This window comes from Misgurnus anguillicaudatus, chromosome 18 (genome assembly GCF_027580225.2).
Source record: "Misgurnus anguillicaudatus chromosome 18, ASM2758022v2, whole genome shotgun sequence".
Classification (NCBI taxonomy): domain Eukaryota; kingdom Metazoa; phylum Chordata; class Actinopteri; order Cypriniformes; family Cobitidae; genus Misgurnus; species Misgurnus anguillicaudatus.
The window spans coordinates 38,525,274-38,545,883 of NC_073354.2; the positions used below are offsets into that span (position 1 = coordinate 38,525,274).

Sequence of the window (20,610 nt, forward strand, 5' to 3'; positions counted from 1 at the left end):
ATTTACAGGACATGTTTGCGTTCACACAGAAATCTGTCTGGCAATTTTCTGGGTATTTTCTGGGAGCAAAGAACTGTGTGAGAATGAGGTATAACTGAACGTATTAGAAAAATGTGTAGCTTTTTATTGTGTTTGGTGAGTGATGTCACTGATAAGATGATGAGATATGACAGTATTTTAAAGCAACAGAACTGTATTGATGTTTCTGAAACATTCTCTTCATTAGGGTTTGTTTTAAACATCTAAACCTAAACATCTACACTTAAATCACCATGAATGTATACAAAATCTATTTAAATTTTTGTTGTTAATAACTTTAGTTCTCTTCCCAGACAACAGACGACTCCGGGTCGGATCCGCTCCAAAGACAAGTCAGCAGATCCAGTGGAGATCCGACACAGAGTCATCTGCTGTCTGGGTTGGTATTAAGTTTTCAGACACTTTGAAAAGTTTGCATATTTAAAGTAATAGTTTGCCCAAAAATGAAAATTCTGTCATCATTCTGTCACTCTCATGTTGTTACAAACCTGTGAGTTTTTTATTTTGATGAACACAAAAGTAGATATTTCAATAAATGATGGTAAACACATCGTTGAGGGTACCCATTGCCTTCCATAGTATTTGTTTTTCCTACTATGGAAGTTAATGGGTGCAGTCAACTGTGTTATCATTATTTACTCACCCTCCTGTTGTTTGAACCATAGATATGTATAATACGACATTTGACTGCTGCATATATGTAGATGCGTCTGCCATTTAAGAACAGACCTGATGCATACGTCACTCACAGCTTTTCACTTTTTAGTCTTTGGTAGCAGCTTAGTAATAAAATCTTTTAAAATACAAGTTCGGTAACACTTTCGTCTTGTTGTATTGTGTAAGCAGTTAAAATGTTTGGGTCTACACAGCAGCACGTAACATTTGATAAATATACAGTAGTAGTCTACGGTTGTTGGCGCACGGTCAGCCTGCTTGCTCTCGGGCTTGGCAGGGTTGCCAGATTTGCGTAAAAATCAAATCTATCCCAATTACCATTTCCCAAATACCAACTTTTTACTTTCATAAATAAAATAATATTATCTTAATATTTACAACAGGTGAACAAAATCCTTCCACATTTAATCTGCGAGAAAAACATTCATGTCAACAGTTTTAAAGTAATCAGATTCTGAAGGAAAACCACCAACTTGGCAACACTGGCTTTCATACGGCCTAGGACCGTTCCAACATGGTGGACGACTTACACATAAACGCCATGATAGAAACAGCTGCTAATGACATATGCAGTTATACATATCTATGGCTTGAACCCCCAATGTATTTTTTTTAAAGTGTTGTTTAAGGATTTTATGGTTACAATGGGATTGGATGGTGACCACCACATCATAAAACAACAGTTATGTGCACTAAAAAAGAGACACTTTAAAAAAAAATCTGGGTTATGATGAACAAAGAAAGACATTAGGGGTTCAAACAACATGAGGGTGAGTAAATAAAAAAATCATTTTTTTTTGTATACTATCATTTTATTTACTCAACCTTATGTTTACATCTGTACATTTTGGTCTTGGGTTAGGAATGAAAAACATAATTTGCTTTGTCAATCCAACGTAATGAAATAATAGTGTCAATGTAATAAGATCACAGCAGTGCTTGCTTAATAAACAAATGTAAGAAATGATTTGACAAGATGTCTAGTGGTTGTATTAGATATCATATGAAATATCACCTGCTCAGCGTTCTTCAGTGATGAGGTATTGTACTCAGTTTTACCGTGGTGGTGTTCTTGCGGTTGAATGAGCTCATGAATCAATATGGTTTGCGAGTGTTTTGCTGAGGCCAGACACAACAGTGTGACTGAGTATTTCATACAGACGTTGACGGGCCTGCGGCTTCTGTCCGATTTCGCTCCGCGCGGCATCTGTGTGTTTGTGTGCACGTGTTTGTGTAACAGTCAGAGGTGAGCTAATCACTGAATTGTGTGTGAATGTCAGATGGTATTAATACTCGCATGTGTGTGTGTGTTTAAAGGGGCTGGGGTTGCATGGCAACATGGATTGGGCGGTTTGTCTTTGTGCCAACACTCGTTCTGCGTTTCTGACAGTCTTGCACAGCTGTTTGAATCGTGGTGATGGCCGTACACGTTTCGCATTTGTTCACTCTGCAGACAAATGGAGCCAATAACTTTACAAGTGGTAATAGTAATAAAGCTATAAGTTAACAGCATAAAGACATTTGTTGAACGTTAGTTATTAGACAGGTGTACGCGAAATAGATCTTTGGTTGTTTTTTAAAGGATTCACAGCCAGTTGGGTGTAAGCTGACAGCTCAATCATCTAGAGAGGAACAGAGTTAAGGTAAATGTTTAAAATTGTGATTTGCGAGGGAACAATGAGGTGTCACTCATTTTCTGATGGCAGGAGAGAATATAAACCTGTAGGAGTGAGTTCAGGTATGAGGGTCCAGATACAGTTTTATGGTCCTGAAATATCAAAATGATATCAAGAGGGGTTTGACACTGGCTTTCATTGGTTGATTGAAAACCAGACAAATAATTAGCAGTGCAAGTACTGTAATTTACTGTAATTGCAGTGTTCCTTTACAGAAAAGCATGAATTTCTCTAAAGAAAAAAACATTTTCATAATAAACATAGAAAAGCCACATTAATTTTATATGTGAAAAAACATAAAAACTATTCACCACATGGGTTTCACATGAGGGTTTAATTCGGTTCAATTTTTTAATATAGCGCTTTTCACAATTGTTCATTGTTACAAAGTAGCTTTACAGGCGAAAACAAAAAAAGTAAAAGGCAATTTTAAAGGAAATGTTTCAAAATACATTTAATATGATCACATGTAATTATGCACATGTATGAATGTGGTTTTTCTGTAAGGTGTTTATTACACTGCAAAAAAAAGATTTTCAAGAATTTTTTTTTTTATTTTTGTCTTGTTTTCAATAAAACTATACAAATTCTTACATTAAGATGCTTTTTCTTGATGAGCAAAATGACACAAGAAAAATTCAAGAGAAATTTGCTTACCAGATTTTTTTGCTTGTTTTATGCACAAAATCACTTAAATTTGATATTGTTGGTCTATAAACTAGACTTATTTTCTTAGGTCGTTCTGCTCATCAAGAAAAAGCATCCCAATTCAAGAATTTCTAGATATTTCTACTGAAAACAAGACAAAAATACTAAGATTTTTTTTTCTTGAAATAATTTTTTGCAGTGTAAAAAAATGACTTTCTTATACTTACTATTTTTGTCTTGTTTTCAGAAATATCTAAAAATTCTTAAATGAAGATGCTTTTTCTTGATGAGCAAAATGACCCAAGAAAATAAGTCTAGTTTATAGACAAAAAAATACACAGTTTAAGTAAATTTAAACTTAAAACAAGCAAAAATATCTGCCAATGGGGTGAGAAAAAAAATCTAAAAATAAGTTTTCTTGTTTCTTAAACACTTTAAGCTTTTTGCTTGTTTTAAGCACAAATTCACTTAAATTGTATATTTTTTGTGTAAAAACTAGACTTATTTTCTTAGGTCATTTTGCTCATCAAGAAAATACATATTGATTTAAGAATTTTTAGATATTTTTACTGAAAACAAGACAAAAATACTAAGTAAAAAAGTCATTTTTTGAAATGCATAAACATATTTCATCTAAAATCAACAGCAGAAATAAAATAGGAAATTATTATCTTAAGTAAAGTAAGTTATGCCTATTTTCAGAGTATTCATAAATTGTGACGGAACAACATTTTGATCAAAGATTAAACATAATTTTTGTGGTTTCAGTAAATTTGTCATTACAAAATGTTAAACTATTTCTCTTGTACTCCAAATCAAATATTTTACTCTAAATCACTATTGAGAGCCATATGTAAATATTGGTGTATATTAAAGTAATGAGAAATGACAGTCTGACACCTAAGGTATGAAAACAGGCCCATTTTTTCCCTTAGATTTTTGACCAGAAAATTCGCCTGTTTTAACAATACTACATGGGTTAAAAAACGGCAAAAACAGCATCATACTGTAGCCTATGTTAATCATATATAGAATTAATTATCCCCAATATTACAAACGGTTTTCAAAGAAGTAAGACACACAGTCTCTCTCAGTGGAAAATATTAACGTCATTTATTTTATTTTAATATTTTTGCCTGGGTTTGAATAGCCGCAGCCTCTGCCGGTGCGACACTATTCGAAATACAGTGACGTAGACGCGGTCTGTCGGTAGATCCGGTCTGGATTCTCTTAACGGACTGAATGTTCAGTGAATAAACGTGTTGTACTATGGTGAAGGATTTGCTTATGGATAAGATTGGCGTAACGGACGTAACCAGATTAATATTCATAAGCCATCCCTTAACCCACTTACGACAGTCGGCCAATCAAATAGGCCGGACGTCACGTTACATCCTTAATATTCACGAGGCAAGGTTTTAATTATTCAACAACTGCCAATCAGTTCTGCCTACAGGCGAGCCTCACAGACGGTACGTAATTAATATTCATGAGCCAAGCCTTTCGCAACGTCACGTTATATTCATCAAGTCTTCGCTTTAGTAGAGTTTGTATATTCGTTCCCGTTAACGGCGGATTCCGGTCCGCGTATTTTGACGCGGCATTGCGTCACGTTGATGAATTTGAAGTGATGCTACCGAGAGGCGCATCTGCTCGTGTATGATAAACAAATCTGCGCCGCCCTTCGTGTGTTCTTATTTCGGGTTAATTCGCGATTAAATATCGAGGGATGCTGATGCATTATTACCGGGAAGGGGGGATATTAACGGCGTGATATATTAACGACAATACCGAAGGAGGAAAGTAGCTTACATCAGCTGGTGTGTTATACACACTCAGGTGGGCCAAGCGATTTTTGCGCGTGGCGTCGGTGGTCTCGCGCTCGGCACGGTAAAATAAACCCAGTTCGCGCGTCTCGGGATGGTCGGTAAGGCTCATGCACGCGCTCTTCCGTTCGATATCCGTACCATCCCGGGGTGTGACAGATAGACACGGATCCGCCGCCGCTGCGCCCATGGCGGGTCCCGCATTCACGGGAGCGCACGGGACCTGGATCACATCTCGGTTGCGGGAGGACGGCTCACCTTCATCGTCGTTATCGTCATCATCCGCAGAGAAACCGCGCAAACGGAGAGCCTTTAACTTGGTGAAACTGCGGCAACCGGCCGCCCCCGGTAACAACAACACTCCGTTTGTGATCTCCGGCCATATCAAGCACATCTGCAGTAACTGCAGCCGCGGGAATGAGATCCGGGACGGTGAGTGATGTACTAATGATGCTCTAAAATCAACATTATTATAACAGATGCTTGTGAACGTAATTCAATGACAATCTTATTTATTAAACAAAATATGCATTTAATAACCAATGATCACATTAAACCATAATAGGCCTTAAAATACAGAACAGTTCAATATATTCAGTATATCTTCAAATCATTGTAGGCCTCATTTGCCAAACCAACAGGCATTATTTCATTTATTCACACTATAAAAAGTATGGGTTATTTTTAATCCATGGTGGGCAATTATTAGACAGAAACACATGCTGGTTTAAAAATGTCCCAATGCTGGGTTAAAATTGACTGTTATGCAAACATGCACTTTTAGACTTAACTGTAATTTCTACAGTTACTTACCACAAAATGCCCAGGAAAATACAATAATTTTCATTTCCAGTTCATTACTGTAATATGCATTGCATTATGGGTATTAACATTTAATTTACAGTGATTTACTGCATGTTTTGAATTTGCGGTAGACTGCTGTAAAACAACAGCAGTAGTGCTTCTGTTGAATAAAACAGTGTTATAAAAGCATATAACATGGAAAAATAAAATATATCTATGAAATGAAATATATTTTATTTGTTATGCTTTTAGCAGTAAAGCAAATTTCAAAATGTGAATTGTTTTTCAGCAGTGTAAATAATTTATTGAGAATTGTAGATAGAATCAACAAAGGGATTATGGATAAATGCTTGACCGTCAGTTTTGAATTTGACCTCAAGACCTCAAAACACTAGTGACGCCAAGATTTCGCTCCTTATGGCGCTTTTCCATTGCATAGTACTCCACGGTTTGGTTTAGTTTGGGTCGGGTCAGCTTACTTAGAGTGTCGGGAGAGTGACAGAAGAGGCTACTGGGGGAGTGTAGCGAGTAACTTTTATTAAGTGACTCTGTGACACTGTGGTAGTGTTACAGACCTATGACATGGGTGACCTGGGTTTGATTCTCCTTCATGGCAATGTTTTTTTTAAACTAGGTTACAGTAAGGGTATTATTATACTGTAAAATGGAACTGTGGTAAAGCCATCATACTGTAAAAAACATGTACAGTTACACTGTAAAAACATTCCGTTGAAATTTCAATGCTATTGCAGCTGGGTTGCCGGTAATTTACCGTAGATTTAAGTTTATATTATTTACTGGCAATAGTTTGTTCAAAGTTAAATAAATTTTTAATATTAACAAGTCTTTATCTTTACAGAATAAAACTATACAATAACAGCCTCATGCAAAGCATTTTGGGAACCAGAAATCATCATCAACCTTTTTCTGTTTTTTGCTTCAGATTTTGTTTCCCAGAATGTTTTGCTTGATGCTGTTTTTTTAGTTTTACTCTGTAAAGATAAAGACTTGTAAATGTTTAATGTTCATTTAACTTTGAACAAAATGTTGCCAGTAAAAAACATACATTTAAATCTACGGTAAGTTACCGGCAACCCAACTGCATTTTCTACGGATTTTTTTACAGTGTATGGTACTGTAATGGGGCAGTTACAGTAACTCACTGGAAACACGTTGCCAGTGAGTTACCGCATATATACAATAAAAAGTCTAACAGTGTGGGTTATAACCCATCAGTTGGGTTAAAACAACCCAGCATTAGGGGTGGTTGATATGAGGTCAAATTCATATCAAGGTATTTCCACTCTCCAGCCTGTTTATTGGTATTGCAGTATATTGCCATATGAGAAAAAAGGTTGCAATCACATTGTAGTAAACCTTTATTACTAGCAAATTATGTATTTTTAACCTTATTTAACTAGAAAAAGTGAGTTTTTATCATTTTTCATTTTTTCCTCAAAAAGTGCCATTGTGTGGATGGGGGTCTTATCTTTTTATGAATATTATGCATATTGTCACTGTCGGATTTAAACCTTGTTGTCTTTAAAACCACTACTTTTTTATGAAATAGAAAAAACTTTTGTTTTATAAATTCTTTATCATATAAACACATACAGAACATAAGTGATGCCTTTACAAAGATGTCTTTTAATTAATTTTGACAACAGCTTCAAACAAAGTGAATAAGATCGTTCATCTTTACCCAGTATTGGGTTAATTCGGCGGTGTGTTCTGTCCAATATTTACTTTGCAGATATCAATTGAAGTTACACCTAATGTCATTAAATCGATTGTTATTTATTTTCTTTTTATTTGTAACACTTTACAATAAGGTTGTATTTGTTAAAGTGATAGTTCACCCAAAAATAAAAATTTTCATCCTCAAGTTGATGTAAACCTGTATGAGCTTTTTTATCATTTTAATAAATGATGGTAAGCACACAGTTGATGGTACCCACTGAATTCCATTGTATTTGTTTTTCCTCCTATATGAAAGTCAATGGTTACTATCAGCTGTGCCATCATTTATTTTTGAAGAATAATTAATTGTTTGGAGATTTCTGTTTCTGAGTGGTAAGTTTGTGTTTTTTTCAGTATTGACCTGCCAAATGTACTTGTAACTTTAATAGTAGAACTTCAGCCTAAATGTTAGCATATAGCATTAACTAGCATATAACGACCAATCACAACTTTGTTTTTAGCATTGTAATAACATTGAACTTAATTTAATGTGTAATTTAATGTTGAGCCATACATCTGGACTGTGACATCACAGTCAGTGGTATGTTGAGTTTGGTCTGTTTTCCAGCGTTTTTTTGCATGCAAAAGGTTTTACATAAGGAGAAAACGATGGTGTTTGAGGCTTACGATATGTCATTACCATATACAGAACTCTTATCATTCATCTAGATCAGGGATGGGCAACTGGCGGCCCGAGGGCCAAATTTTAATATGGCCCGCAGGACCATATTATACTTAATTAAATGTTGATTTGTATTAGGACGTAAATGCTCCCAACCAGGAGGGGGCGCTAGGTTACGCGGATCGTCACACTAAGCATAGTCCCGTGTGTGAAGTAGAGGTCCGAAAACCCGAGGTCCGAACCGAAGACAGGTCAGGTTCTGGTTTAAAAGTTTCACGCGTGCCTTGGACACGGGTCGGGTACAATAATCGGGTCTCGTGTTATTTAAAATGAAAGTGGTTTTGCCGAACGGACCCGAGAAGCCCTGAACTCGTGTGTGTGTGTGTCAATGTCCTTTTCAAACCTTACTCTGTTTGCCAAGAGCGCTTGAGCCATTGTGTGGCTGTGGCTGGTTAATTTTCGTTGAGACAGACATGTCAGATATTTTTAAATGTACGCTTTAGCGGTTACCTTGGTGTCGTCGTCATATAAACAAATGGAGCAGCTCGCCAAATTGGTTGCGAGGCCAATCAATGTGACATTACACTTCTTTTTTGTCTGATTGCTGCGTGTGGTAAAATACATTGTTATTAACTTTTTTTAACTATATTTTGTTTTGAATTTATTAATTTATTTTTAATAATTTTGTTCTCTGAGGGCGAGTTGTGAAACTCCTCTATACTACTCATTTAAAAGAGCCTTTGTTAAGAAGTTTTATCTGAAATGCTTGTCGACTGAAAATAAAGTTAATTTTATAGTTAAAATCTTTAAAGACAGGTTAATTGTATATTGTGGTTTCTTAATAAAGGAAATTAAGAATGATGTAAATTGTGCGTTTGGTTCTGGCCCCCTTGGTGTAAAGGAGAAAAATGCTGGCCCTCATCATTATCAAAGTTGCCCATCCCTGATCTAGATAAATAAAGTTTTACATTCTACGGCACCTTTAAATGAAATTTGAGTGCACGGAATGGCCTCTGCTATTTTTATATACTAAAGGTCACTTTATTTACCTTGAATTTATTACCAACATATTATCAACAATACACTTAAATCAGATCATAGCCCAGGCACAGTATAAGTGTAGTCATTTTTTCAGTGTAAAGGTTTAGTAAAGGATCTGATTTAATGTTAAACCTCCTTCAGCACTAAAGCTCTGCTGGAAAATAAGCATCGCTCTTTCCATTACCTGCTGACCTGTTTGTAATGAACTCAGACTATTTTTATTCTCTCTCTCTCTCTGACAGTCAGTCTGTTGTTGTAGTACATAAGAAAAAAAACATTCAGTGCATCTGTTTAGACCAAACATTTACAATGTCTGTATCCCGTCATCTGTTTGTTTGTCCTTTAAATTGTGCTATTTATATTTTCACATAACATTTGGACTAGAGATGCACTAGTTGTGATTTTTCAAGGCCAGTTGAGAATTTTTCTTTAAACAACAGACAAACATTAGAATGAAAGCGTAAATTAAAATTGATGTCTCTATACTTGTTAACGGACTAAACTGACCTTAAATCTGTAGCTAGTTGAAATTAGAGGCAATAACTGCATTTTAAGCACAATCACCAAAGAAGGTTTGTAAACATGTATACCTTAAGCAGTTGTTTTAAAGTCTCCCTGTGGTGAAAGTGGTGAGTTTTCATTGTTGTTTATATGTCTATGTGGTGTTTTTAATAAGATTTAAGACAAAAAGTGTGCAAATTCATCAATCAACAGCACTGCTGAGTATTTTCTTCATAAAATTGCAAATTTCCAAAGAGCTTTAAAACCCTAGTTTGAAATCGCCTTGCTTTCCTACGTCACAAACATGTAACATCATCAAAGCTGAACGAGTCAGTAGTTTGAGCTATAGATATATATGGATGCATAGACTCGACGCTGAAGCTGTACAATTTTTACAATTGAAAAATTTAATTGAATTTGCATAGATCCGTGTATACTGAATGAGGCATTTAAATTTAAAGCATGAAGAAATGACAGAAAATGTCACAGAAAAAAAACATTTACTTATGCTGTTTTGATGCTTATAGGTACGTTTTATGCTAAAATGATCAACTACAGGGGGACTTTAAAAAAGATCTGTAATTTCAAAATTGTAAAGAAAAAAAACAGAATGGTCTGACAACTTTACGCTAAATAAAACAACTCTAATCTGAATTGAGTTAATTCTGGACTATTCTAATCAAAATGTGCTTTATTTGTGTTTTTATTTCACTTACTGTGAATTAATTATCAGTGCATGTAATTCCAAAAATAACACAATTACCGGTATGTCTTAGTATCATTTAACATATAAAGAAAGTTTAACATCAATATTCCTTCAATATCCTTTAGTTTCCCTTCAATATCCTGTTAAACTCAAACACAGTATGTCACATTCCAGAAATAAAATGGTTTGTAAAGATTATTTCACAGTAACTGCAACTACAGTCATGTATTGAAACCTTTTGCATTGATGTTCTTTACTTGTTTCTTTATCTGCCGATATTAATTTTTCTGTTTTAAGAAGCTGTGTTATTTCATCTTTCTGGACATAAGATCATGATGATATAAAGTGTTTCAGAGAATTTAACATTTTATATTTATGCATTTGGCAAACACTTTCATTCAAAGCGACTTAAAGTTCATTTCAAGCTATAGACCAGTTCAAAAGATGTAAACAACACTGGTCCAGAAGCACTTCCTGTTTCCGTTTTTTAACACTAGATAAACGTTGGGATAAAATAAACCAACAGAACATATAAACCTGAATTAACCGAAGTTAAACAAACATCTTAAAGATAATAATATATGTAAAATAAAAAAATAACTGTCACAAACTGTAACAGGAAGTGTTTCTGGACCAGTGTTGTTTACATCATTTGAACTGGTCTATACAAGTTATCACATTGGTTTTTTTTTTGTTAAACTTAAATTGAATGAGTTCATAGATGCGTCTGCTTTATTTCATCTCATTTAATAAATGGAAAAAAGTCTGAACCTTTAAAGTGACGTGAGACTGTATGGAAAAAGGGCTTTGAACTGTAATGTGTGTTTTAGTCATTATTGAAAGGTTTTTCCAGTGATTTGATTTTAAAGATATTTGTCTGCTCTGCTGTTTCATTTACTAAACTTAACTCTTGAACTCAATCTTATTCTGATAATGCTTTAAACTTCTGTGATAATGATTAAGATCTTATGTTTTACATGATTTGCTAAAAGTTTTCCTTCTTTCTCTCTCTTTTTCTTTCTTTCATTCCTTCTTTCATTTATTCTTTCCTACACTCTTTCCTTTTTCATTTTTTCCTTTATTCTTTCTTTCATTCTTTCGTTTTTTCTTTGTTTACTTTATTATTCCATTCTTTCTTTCCTTCACTCTTTCCTTTTTTCTTTCTTCTTTATTTCTTTCCTTCTTTCATGCTTTCTTTCCTTCCTTCCTTTTTTCCTTATTTCATTCTTTCATTAATTCTTTCAAATGTTTCATTCTTTACTTTTTTCTTTCTTTCTTTCTTTTTCCTTCATTCATTCAATCTTTCCTTGATTCTTTTCTTCATTCTTTCATTCTTTCTTTTATTCCTTCCTGTATTCTTTTCTTCCTTGCTTTTTTCCTTTCTTCTTTTTTCATTCTTTCTTTCATTCATTCATTCTTTCCATTTTTCCTTTATTATTTTATTCTTTATTCTTTCTTTCATTATTTCCTCCTTTTATTCCTTCCTTCACTCTTTCTTTTTTCTTTCATTTTTTCCCTTTATTTCTTTCCTTCTTTAATTCATTCTTTCCCTCTTTCATTCATTCTTTTCTTCCTTCATTTTCCTTCTTTCATTCTTTCCTTAATTCTTTTTATTTTTTCATTCTTTCTTTCTTTCCTTTGTTTATTCTTTCTTTCATTCATTCATTCTTTCCTTCCTTCCTTTTTTCATTCTTTCTTTCTTTCTTTTTTCTTTCTTTCTTTCAGCAGAGGGTGCTGAGCGTCTGGCGGCGATGCGCTCAGATTCTTTGGTTCCGGGTACTCGCACGCCTCCGATCCGCAGACGGAGTAAACTGGCCAGTCTGGGGCGACTCTTTAAACCGTGGAAATGGAGAAAGAAAAAGAGCGACAATTTCAAACAGACGTCTGCTGGTAATCACCATAGACTGTAAAAAAATATGGAAGTAGTGTCTGTGACATCACCCATAGATTTGTGAAGAGCTTTTTTGAAGCATAAAGTAGGCAGTGCCTGCTGCTGTAAACATGCGTCACTTGCAGATAACCCGAAAATGGGTAAAGAGGCGGTCCGGGGTGAAGCTGAGGTGGCTGGTTGCTAAAACCATGCCTGCCTAGCTCGTGGTTGTTCACCCGTCACTTAAGTGGCCACGCCCTTAATTATGCAGAACTTTAGGGCTTAATATAATTTAAATGAATGATCTACTATAAAGTTGGCCATTTTAACATGGAGGTCTGTGGGAATTGACTCTCTTTTGGAGTCAGATTCTAGCAGTCAGTCAATGAATTGCAGTTTAAATCACTTCCGTATTGGTTTCATCAGATTGAGATTTCACGAGTAATCACGCATACTGTAAAATACTGTAAATGTATCGTGCATGCGTCTGCATCTTGAATTGTTTTCATGTCTTATGTATGTTATGTCTCTAGTGCTAGAGAGGAAGATGTCGACCCGTCAGAGCAGAGAAGAGCTCATAAAGAGAGGAGTGTTGAAAGAAGTGTTTGAAAAAGGTAAACTCATATACACACAGATCATTCTGTGGTAGATATCATGTTATAAACCAAATCTTACCAATTTCACTAAAACTTTTATATTGTAGTTATTTATATAACTATTAATAATGCTAGTAATGTTTACAGAAAAATCATGTTTGTTGTCGCATTTAATCCTGGAGATCCCACAGGGTCAAATTTGGCCAATGTTAATTGCTGCTACCCAAAATCTTATTGGGTTCTCCAGGGTTAAAGGTGTATTGACACTTCATCAGTTTAACTAAAATGTTATGTTATTAATGCTCCATTAACACAGTTACTGTGATTTGATTATTTAGAAATAATAACATAATAAATAGTATATTAGATTTTGTCTTTAGATTTTGTTCAGATCATGTTTATAAATCATCAAAGAGAATTTTTGAGTACAGGTTTATGGGATTATTTTTCTGCTAATAAAAATGAATGCAAACTTTCAAGAAACGAACAAAGATATAAAATGACAAAGAAGAAAAACCCCTTTAAAAATGTACTACATTTTTTTACATGGACTTTAAATAATTTGTGTTCTTTACTTGTTTAATGTTTTGGCACTTATTTTTAGCAAATCAGACTGTAGTCTATCAAAGTGCTACATGACGATTAATCATGACTAATCATCTGCCAAAGTTTACATCATTTATGTGTGTGTACTTTGTATAATAATAAGTGTATTTATAAATACAAAACACACATTCATGTATGTATTTAAGAAACATTTACATGTGTAATATATATATATATATATATATATATATATATATATATATACATAAATATAGAAATGTATATACACATGCATGTGTGTGTCTATGTATACAGAATTATTATACACAGTACACGACACATGAATGGTATAAACAAAAACTTTTATTCTGCAATCGATTAGTCATGAATAATCTTTATGCAGCCCTTCACTAGAATGTAGAAGACTACCCAAACCTCAAATATCAATTAGTAACTAATACACTAACTACATAAGTTACACAAAAACTAAAACTATACAGACCGCTGCATCCAGATTGCTCTCCAAAATCCATTAAAGTCTAAACCTTTTGATCAAAGAACTGCCAATCCAAATATCAAAGCATGGTTTAGTCCCGTCCACGCAAGAGGTTTGTGCCAGAACGGTGAAGGTAAACTTGTGAATCATAAATGCTTATTTGAAATCCATGTTAAATTTTTGCCTTTAAGTTAATTTTTATTTTCAGTGTTTTCTTCTTATTTTCCATTTTTGTTCATAAGTATATTTGATAATTCCATACTGGTTGACATGAATCTTTAAGGCTTTCAGTGCGTTTTAAATGTTTTGTTTAATCTTTACAAAACCTTGAAATCCTGCTAGACTGCCTTGACAAACAAAAGTGTTAAAATAATTACAGTTTTGAAATCTATAAAAAACTAAAATACTGCTAAATGTAATAGCTGTAAATCTCAAAGGTTTTCTAAATTGCAACATTTAGCATAAAATCACCCACACATGTAAGCATACACACACACACACACACACACACACACACACACACACACACACACACACACACACACACACACACACACACACACACACACACACTCATACACACAATGTTGTAATGTAAGTTAAGTTTCTCTCTCTCTCTCTCTCTCTCTCTCTCTCTCTCTCTATAGAGGAGTTAAGTGGAGAATCTGGACATGTGTGTAGTGGTGATCTGGACAGACAGACCATCATGAGTCCGGTTTCAGAGTCTCCAGAGAACAACCTCACAGGTACAGCTTCAATATTTAAAATAGTGGATTTATTTTTTAATGGCTGATGCTGATAGGGATATTGAGAAAGCGGCTGATTTGCAGATATGAGACCGATACACAAAATGTAATTTCAATAAATAAGTGACAAACAAAGAACTGGTAAAACAAAATAAAAAATGGGCATAATTTGATGGATATACCTTTGAAAAATATCAACAATGTTTTTGTTGTGTGTAAACAGCCTAACATTATGTAAAAAGTAAATAATGTTTTGTTATTTTACTGTCTGTCAGACACTGGTTTTACAGTCTTTTCTTTAGGAAAAATTGATTTAGAGGGGACATTTCACAAGATTTTCAAATAAATTTTTGGTGTCCCCACAGTGTGTATGTTAAGTTTTAGCTCAAACTACCATATAGATAATTTATTATAGCATGTTAAAATAGCCACTTTGTAGGGTGAGCAAAAATGCAGTTTTGGGTGTGTCCTTTAAAATGCAAATAAGCTGATAATGCAAACACTGATCGCCATAATAATGGTTTGTTGAAATTGAAACTTTATTGTGCTGTCAATTATTTTCTCTCTCTCTGCATGAAATTGCAGTGATGTCATTGGAAAGTGCAGATTAAGGGGCGGTATTATTATAATAAATCCCCTTCTGACATCACAAGGGGAGCTAGTTTCAATTAGGGCTGGGTTTGGCAAGGGCCTCACAATACGATACGTATCACGGTACATAATTCATGATACAATGTATCACGATACGATACAATCCGCTGCATGCTGCGGTACATTGCAATACTTTTTCTTTTTTTATCAAAAATGTAAAAAAAATAGAGCTAACATTTTTTTTACAATTTTTTTTAAGCCAAAGTGCTTCCACACGTCCACATTTTCTGCCATTTTCTCACTCCCGCTAACTTCTGAGACATTGGCCGAATGGCCGTATATGACAGACAACTGGACAGCGAGAACTACAGCGGCGGCGGAGGAGGTCGTTTGACGCACACAGAGGGATTTGATGGGTTTTTAAAATAATGATAGTAGAGATTGACATATCGACACACTATCGTGGTAAATTGTCACGATATAGTTAGCTGTATCGATATTTTTGCGCAGCCCTAGTTTCAATGACCTATTTTTTCACATGCTTGCAGAGAATGGTTTACCAAAACTAAGTAACCGGGTTGATCTTTTTCACATTTTCTAGGTTCAGATTTTCATGATATGTTCTCTTTAGGGAACAGACAGATTTATTGGCCAATGCCAATAATAAAAATAGCAGCCCATATGTCAGCCACTGCAATATATCGGTCTATCACTTTTTAATCAGGACGCATCCAAAACAGCTTTATCACAGTTTGTTATCAGTCCAGTTTTTATATGTAAATGACCTACAGTACATAATGAGATCCAGATAAATCCAAGTAGAAAGAGGTCCAGTTAATGTCTGATATTGTCTCTTATGAAGTTTCCTTTTCAGAAGCGCAGTCGTCTGGCGAAACTGTGTCGTGTCTCACAGATCTCCCCTCAAAGCCATCTCAAGCCCCGCCCTCTGTCAAACCTGTGCCGCTGACAAGCGACGGCGCTGACATCACACACGTGAGACCAGCGTCACTCAAACAGCCACCTGCCTTACCGCCAAAGCCATACAGCAGAATTCACAACCACCTGACAGGTGAGCTCAAACGAGGAATCAAAACTAAAGTACAAAAGTAACTTGTTCATGACATCACAACCATGTGCACATTTACATATCTGCCCACATTTACATCAAAGCTGGATTTTTCTGACTTGTTATAGCAAGATATTGTAAAGTAGCGTGTTTATTGAACGGGTCGGAGAGAATGAAAATCCTCATGAAAGCAAACAAATGGGAATTCATGTTGTCTCTCTTGTTCTTTGTAGAAACCTTTTCTAGACTGTCGCCACCTCTTCCTCCAAAGAAAGTCTTGATCTGTGATCCTGCACCTTCATTTCCCCTCAAATGTCTGCCGTCGCACCCGCACGCACACACACTTACACACTCTCACATGCAACACTACGCAACCATACCTTTGTCTCTACATCCACCCAGTCGCATCATAGAGGAACTCAATAAAACCCTCGCTCTTACAATGCAGAGACTGGAGAGGTAAGTACACACATGCATGCACACACAGACACACACACACACACACACACAATTAGTGCTGAAAAGGGGTCGACATTGGGTTCAGTACATTTGTGTTTATTTATGTCATTATATACATTTGCAGAACAAACAATGGGTGTGTATATTATGTTTTTTGTGTTTCTGATCTCTCTGCTGTGTGTGTGTGTGTGTGTGTGTGTGTGTGTGTGTGTAGTTCTGTTCTGCAGGCGGTCCCATCTGTTCTGGTGGAGATGGAAGAGGAGAAAGAGAACAGAGACTCTATGCACCAATCACCAGCCAACACACACACACTCATCACACACACCTTCAGCACACACACGCATGAGGAAGATGAAGAGGAAGATGATGATGACGACGATGATGATGATGATGACTCTTTGTTTACAAGTACGATCTGTTTTTACAGTATGTTGTGTGTTTAGTGGTGGGTTTGATTTCGTTTTTTAATAGCATTGCAGTTATTAAAGGCACAATATGTCATTTTTGCCACTAGAGGTCGCTAAACAACAACAAAGGTCACAGCTTGATGATGATGTTAAAGAGTGTGGAATGATGGGAGTTGTAGTCTTCACCTTCAATGTCAATAAAAATCGATTTGACAGGACTCACTAATCATGTAATTGATGACGTAATTAAATAGTTTTATAACATTTACAATGTAAACTTGGCATTACTACTTCCGCATGCAGCACTGCGCAGATGGGTTGACGGATGACATCTGGGTGATTCTTGCGAAATTAGACTTATGAGGTGTCATGAAACATTAAAAAAAAGTAAACGCAAAGTAAGAGTATCAAAATAAGAAGCATAAAGTTACAAACATCTCTTCATGTACTATTTTGCACATGATTCCAAATGACATCATACAAATCAATTTCGTTGTTTTTTCCACATTTAAGAGGAAAATTTTCATTTCCGCAATGTGTCCATGACTGGATTTGGGTTCTTTGACATGGAAATATTTATAATTAAAAAATCTAAAAGATAAAGAGCTTCAGTGCATGTTACACTATAAACATTTACAGTAAAGAAACATGTGCTATTTGGTGATCATTGGTAAATGTAGAGACAATAACAAGGAATATAAATGTGTCCAAGAAATATTTTCTCATCCTCCGCATCAATTTTCAATCATTGTTTAAGCCCTCAATGAACTAACATTTTCAACAAAAAAAAATAGTTGTAAGGGACATAATTGACTGTGACACTCAAGATGGCTACCAGGTAAGCAGTTCTTATTTTTTCTCTACTGATAAAAGTTGAAATTTTGTTCGTCATAGTACCTAGACAACTTTTTACTTTTCATTACCGAAACATGAGTTTGTAAATGCATATATTTAATGTAATATCATGTTGCGGTAATGATAATTTTTTATAATGGTAATCTAAAAAATGTAAATAATTCTATAGGAAATATGTTTTAAATCCTCTAAAAATAATGCTTATAGTAAGTTCAGACCTTAATCCTGTATGCTGGACACCTTTTAAGTCTAGATTTCGTGAGAATCATCCACCTATCGTGAGAGTACTGCATCTTACGAATCACTCTCGCAATACTTTGATGTCATACACCAATCAGTGCATTTTGGATAAAAAATTATTGTTTTTGGATATTTTCATGCAAAAATCTTACGTATTGTGCCTTTAACAGGTTGTTTTTGTAGTAATTATTTATTTAATTTTAGTATTTACAATCAGGTAAATTCCCAGCAGTATAAATACCACTAACACAATCTATCTTAACACAAAAATCTCTGAATCTATAACTAAAGATGGACTGGGCAATGCAGTGACAAAACAAGCAAAGAAACATGTAAAAGATTTAATAGATAGTTTATTAGCAAATCAAGTTATATTGTTTCAAAGTGGCTTTACTTGAATGCCGGCCACCACTGATAGTAAATGTTTATATATGATTATATTATGTTTATATAATCTTATATAATTTATTTCCCATGTATGTGTGTATGATTTTCGTGTGTGTAGGTACATTGGCTTTAAGAATCTTGCGAAAAGATTCATTGGCGATTAAACTGAGCAACCGACCATCAAAGAGAGAACTGGAGGATAAAAACATTTTACCTATGATGTCGGACCAGGAGAGACTCGAGTCCAGACAGCAGATCGGCACCAAACTAACCCGGTCAGAACCCAAACACACAACCAGCAAACACTTCTCATCAAAAAGTTGATCATTTGAAGAAGTACTCTATGCCTCCTAGACTTTTATTCTGTAAAGCACAGTGGTTGACTTTTGTTTTGTTTATTTGTGCTATATAAAATGAATGAATGAAAGTTAACTTTTGATAAGAATAAAGCACTTTCCTGTGCTTGAGGCATTTAACACAAACCAGAATAAAGATGCTACATTTCTAACAACAGAAACAATAGTGAGATGTGTCTATATTTTCTGTCTGCAGTCGACTCAGTCAGAGACCTTCAGCAGAAGAACTGGAACAGAGAAACATCCTCAAACGTATGTCATGACACACATTTCAGTCACGTCATATTTCACACATTTTTCAATGAGAGCAAGATTTCTACAAAGTCATGACCCTGTACACACGCCAAAGTTTCTGTAGTGACGAATGTCAGGAGTAAATACAAATAATATGATGTCATCACAACAGCCGTGACCAAAATTAAAGGGCCGTCTGGGTGGTTGTGGCTAGAAGGGATACAGCAAATGCCGAAATCTAGTAAAATCACACCAGATGAGTGCTGTTTTTATCATAATCTCATGAGATTTAGGCGTTTGCTGTCAAAAGATTAATCAAGATTAATCGCATACAAAATAAAAGATTGTTTTTGCATAATATATGTCTGTGCACTGTGTGATTTTGATTTTTGAAAGATTTTGTATATTATTATATATAAATATTTTTTTCTGAAATTAATACATGTATGTGTGTATTTATATATACATAATAATTACATACAATACACACAAATGAATAATGCAAAAACTTTTATTTTGGATGCGATTAATCACGATTAATCTTTTGACAGCCCTAATCTCTTCTATCCAAAACCCGCCTGGGATTCATCTATTTCTGGTATTTTATTGTATTAGTAGGTTTTTTTGTTAGTATTTTATTAATATTATTTTATGATAAGTAGTAGGTCATCCGAGTACTTTTCGCCTACTATTTTCAAAAACTATAGATGCGTTTACGCCATGTTGTGATTAATGCGGTGACAAAATTTCAAAGCAGATTTTACGAATTTTGGACACAGCGAGAGACATTTATCCCTCGTGTTGAAATACGTCATCAACAAGAAGATGTTCAGTTCGGATCTATACACACTGCAAAAACATTATGTCTTGGCGTTGTGTGTGTTAACATTTGTGAGCCTGCTTGCACTGCCTTGCAATGTTGCCATGTCCATGTCTTTTTTTGGACTAACATACAGTTGTAGTGCTTAACCGTTTTTGGCCTTGGCTCAGAATGCAATCACGTTTTTGGTGTTATTAAAGTGGAAAGGTGCAAGTCCCAATATTTTGGTCTTTTAACTCTTTCCCAGCCATTGGCGAGTTAACTTGTCAATTAAGAGAAAACGCTTCCCTGCCAATGACGAGTTTTTCCGGCAATCCATATTTTCGCTATTATCCACCATAAGTGGCGCACTAACCCAACTTATAAAACCCGGAAGTATTCCCTTAGGTCAAACAGTAAGAACTCAGTGTATGATTTGATCATCACTTTGAATCTGATTTTTTAATAAAAGTCTTTTACAAAAATGCAATTATCTACGCTTTTTGGCAAAAAAATTGATATTTTTGAAGAAACCTACCCATAATGAGAGGTGATAAAAAGAAAACCAATGAAGGTAGGATAAAACTTTTTTTCTTTTTTGTTTAAAAAAGCCGAGGGTTTGTTCTTTCATTTAATATATATTGTATGTTTATATATTTAAAGTAGAAAATTTTCTGGAAGAAA

At 34.8% G+C, this 20,610-nt stretch overlaps 1 protein-coding gene across 5 annotated transcripts in view; it reads left to right on the top strand.

The window, feature by feature from the left end:
* Positions 1-20,610, top strand: part of phactr1 (phosphatase and actin regulator 1) — a 30,994-nt gene that overhangs the window by 5,642 nt on the left and 4,742 nt on the right. Inside the window, exons 1-9 of one of the 5 annotated variants that reach the window (XM_055186002.2) lie at positions 4,551-5,296; positions 12,004-12,168; positions 12,682-12,762; positions 14,434-14,532; positions 15,998-16,192; positions 16,423-16,648; positions 16,863-17,056; positions 18,656-18,812; positions 19,090-19,145. In XM_055186002.2, the coding sequence (XP_055041977.2) occupies positions 4,975-5,296; positions 12,004-12,168; positions 12,682-12,762; positions 14,434-14,532; positions 15,998-16,192; positions 16,423-16,648; positions 16,863-17,056; positions 18,656-18,812; positions 19,090-19,145 (1,495 nt within the window). In that variant the 5' untranslated portion in view covers positions 4,551-4,974. Of the gene's footprint in view, positions 1-4,550; positions 5,297-12,003; positions 12,169-12,681; positions 12,763-14,433; positions 14,533-15,985; positions 16,193-16,422; positions 16,649-16,862; positions 17,057-18,655; positions 18,813-19,089; positions 19,146-20,610 lie in introns of those variants that run through there. The other 4 variants (XM_055186000.2, XM_055186001.2, XM_055186003.2 and 1 more) reach the window with 4 other exon arrangements.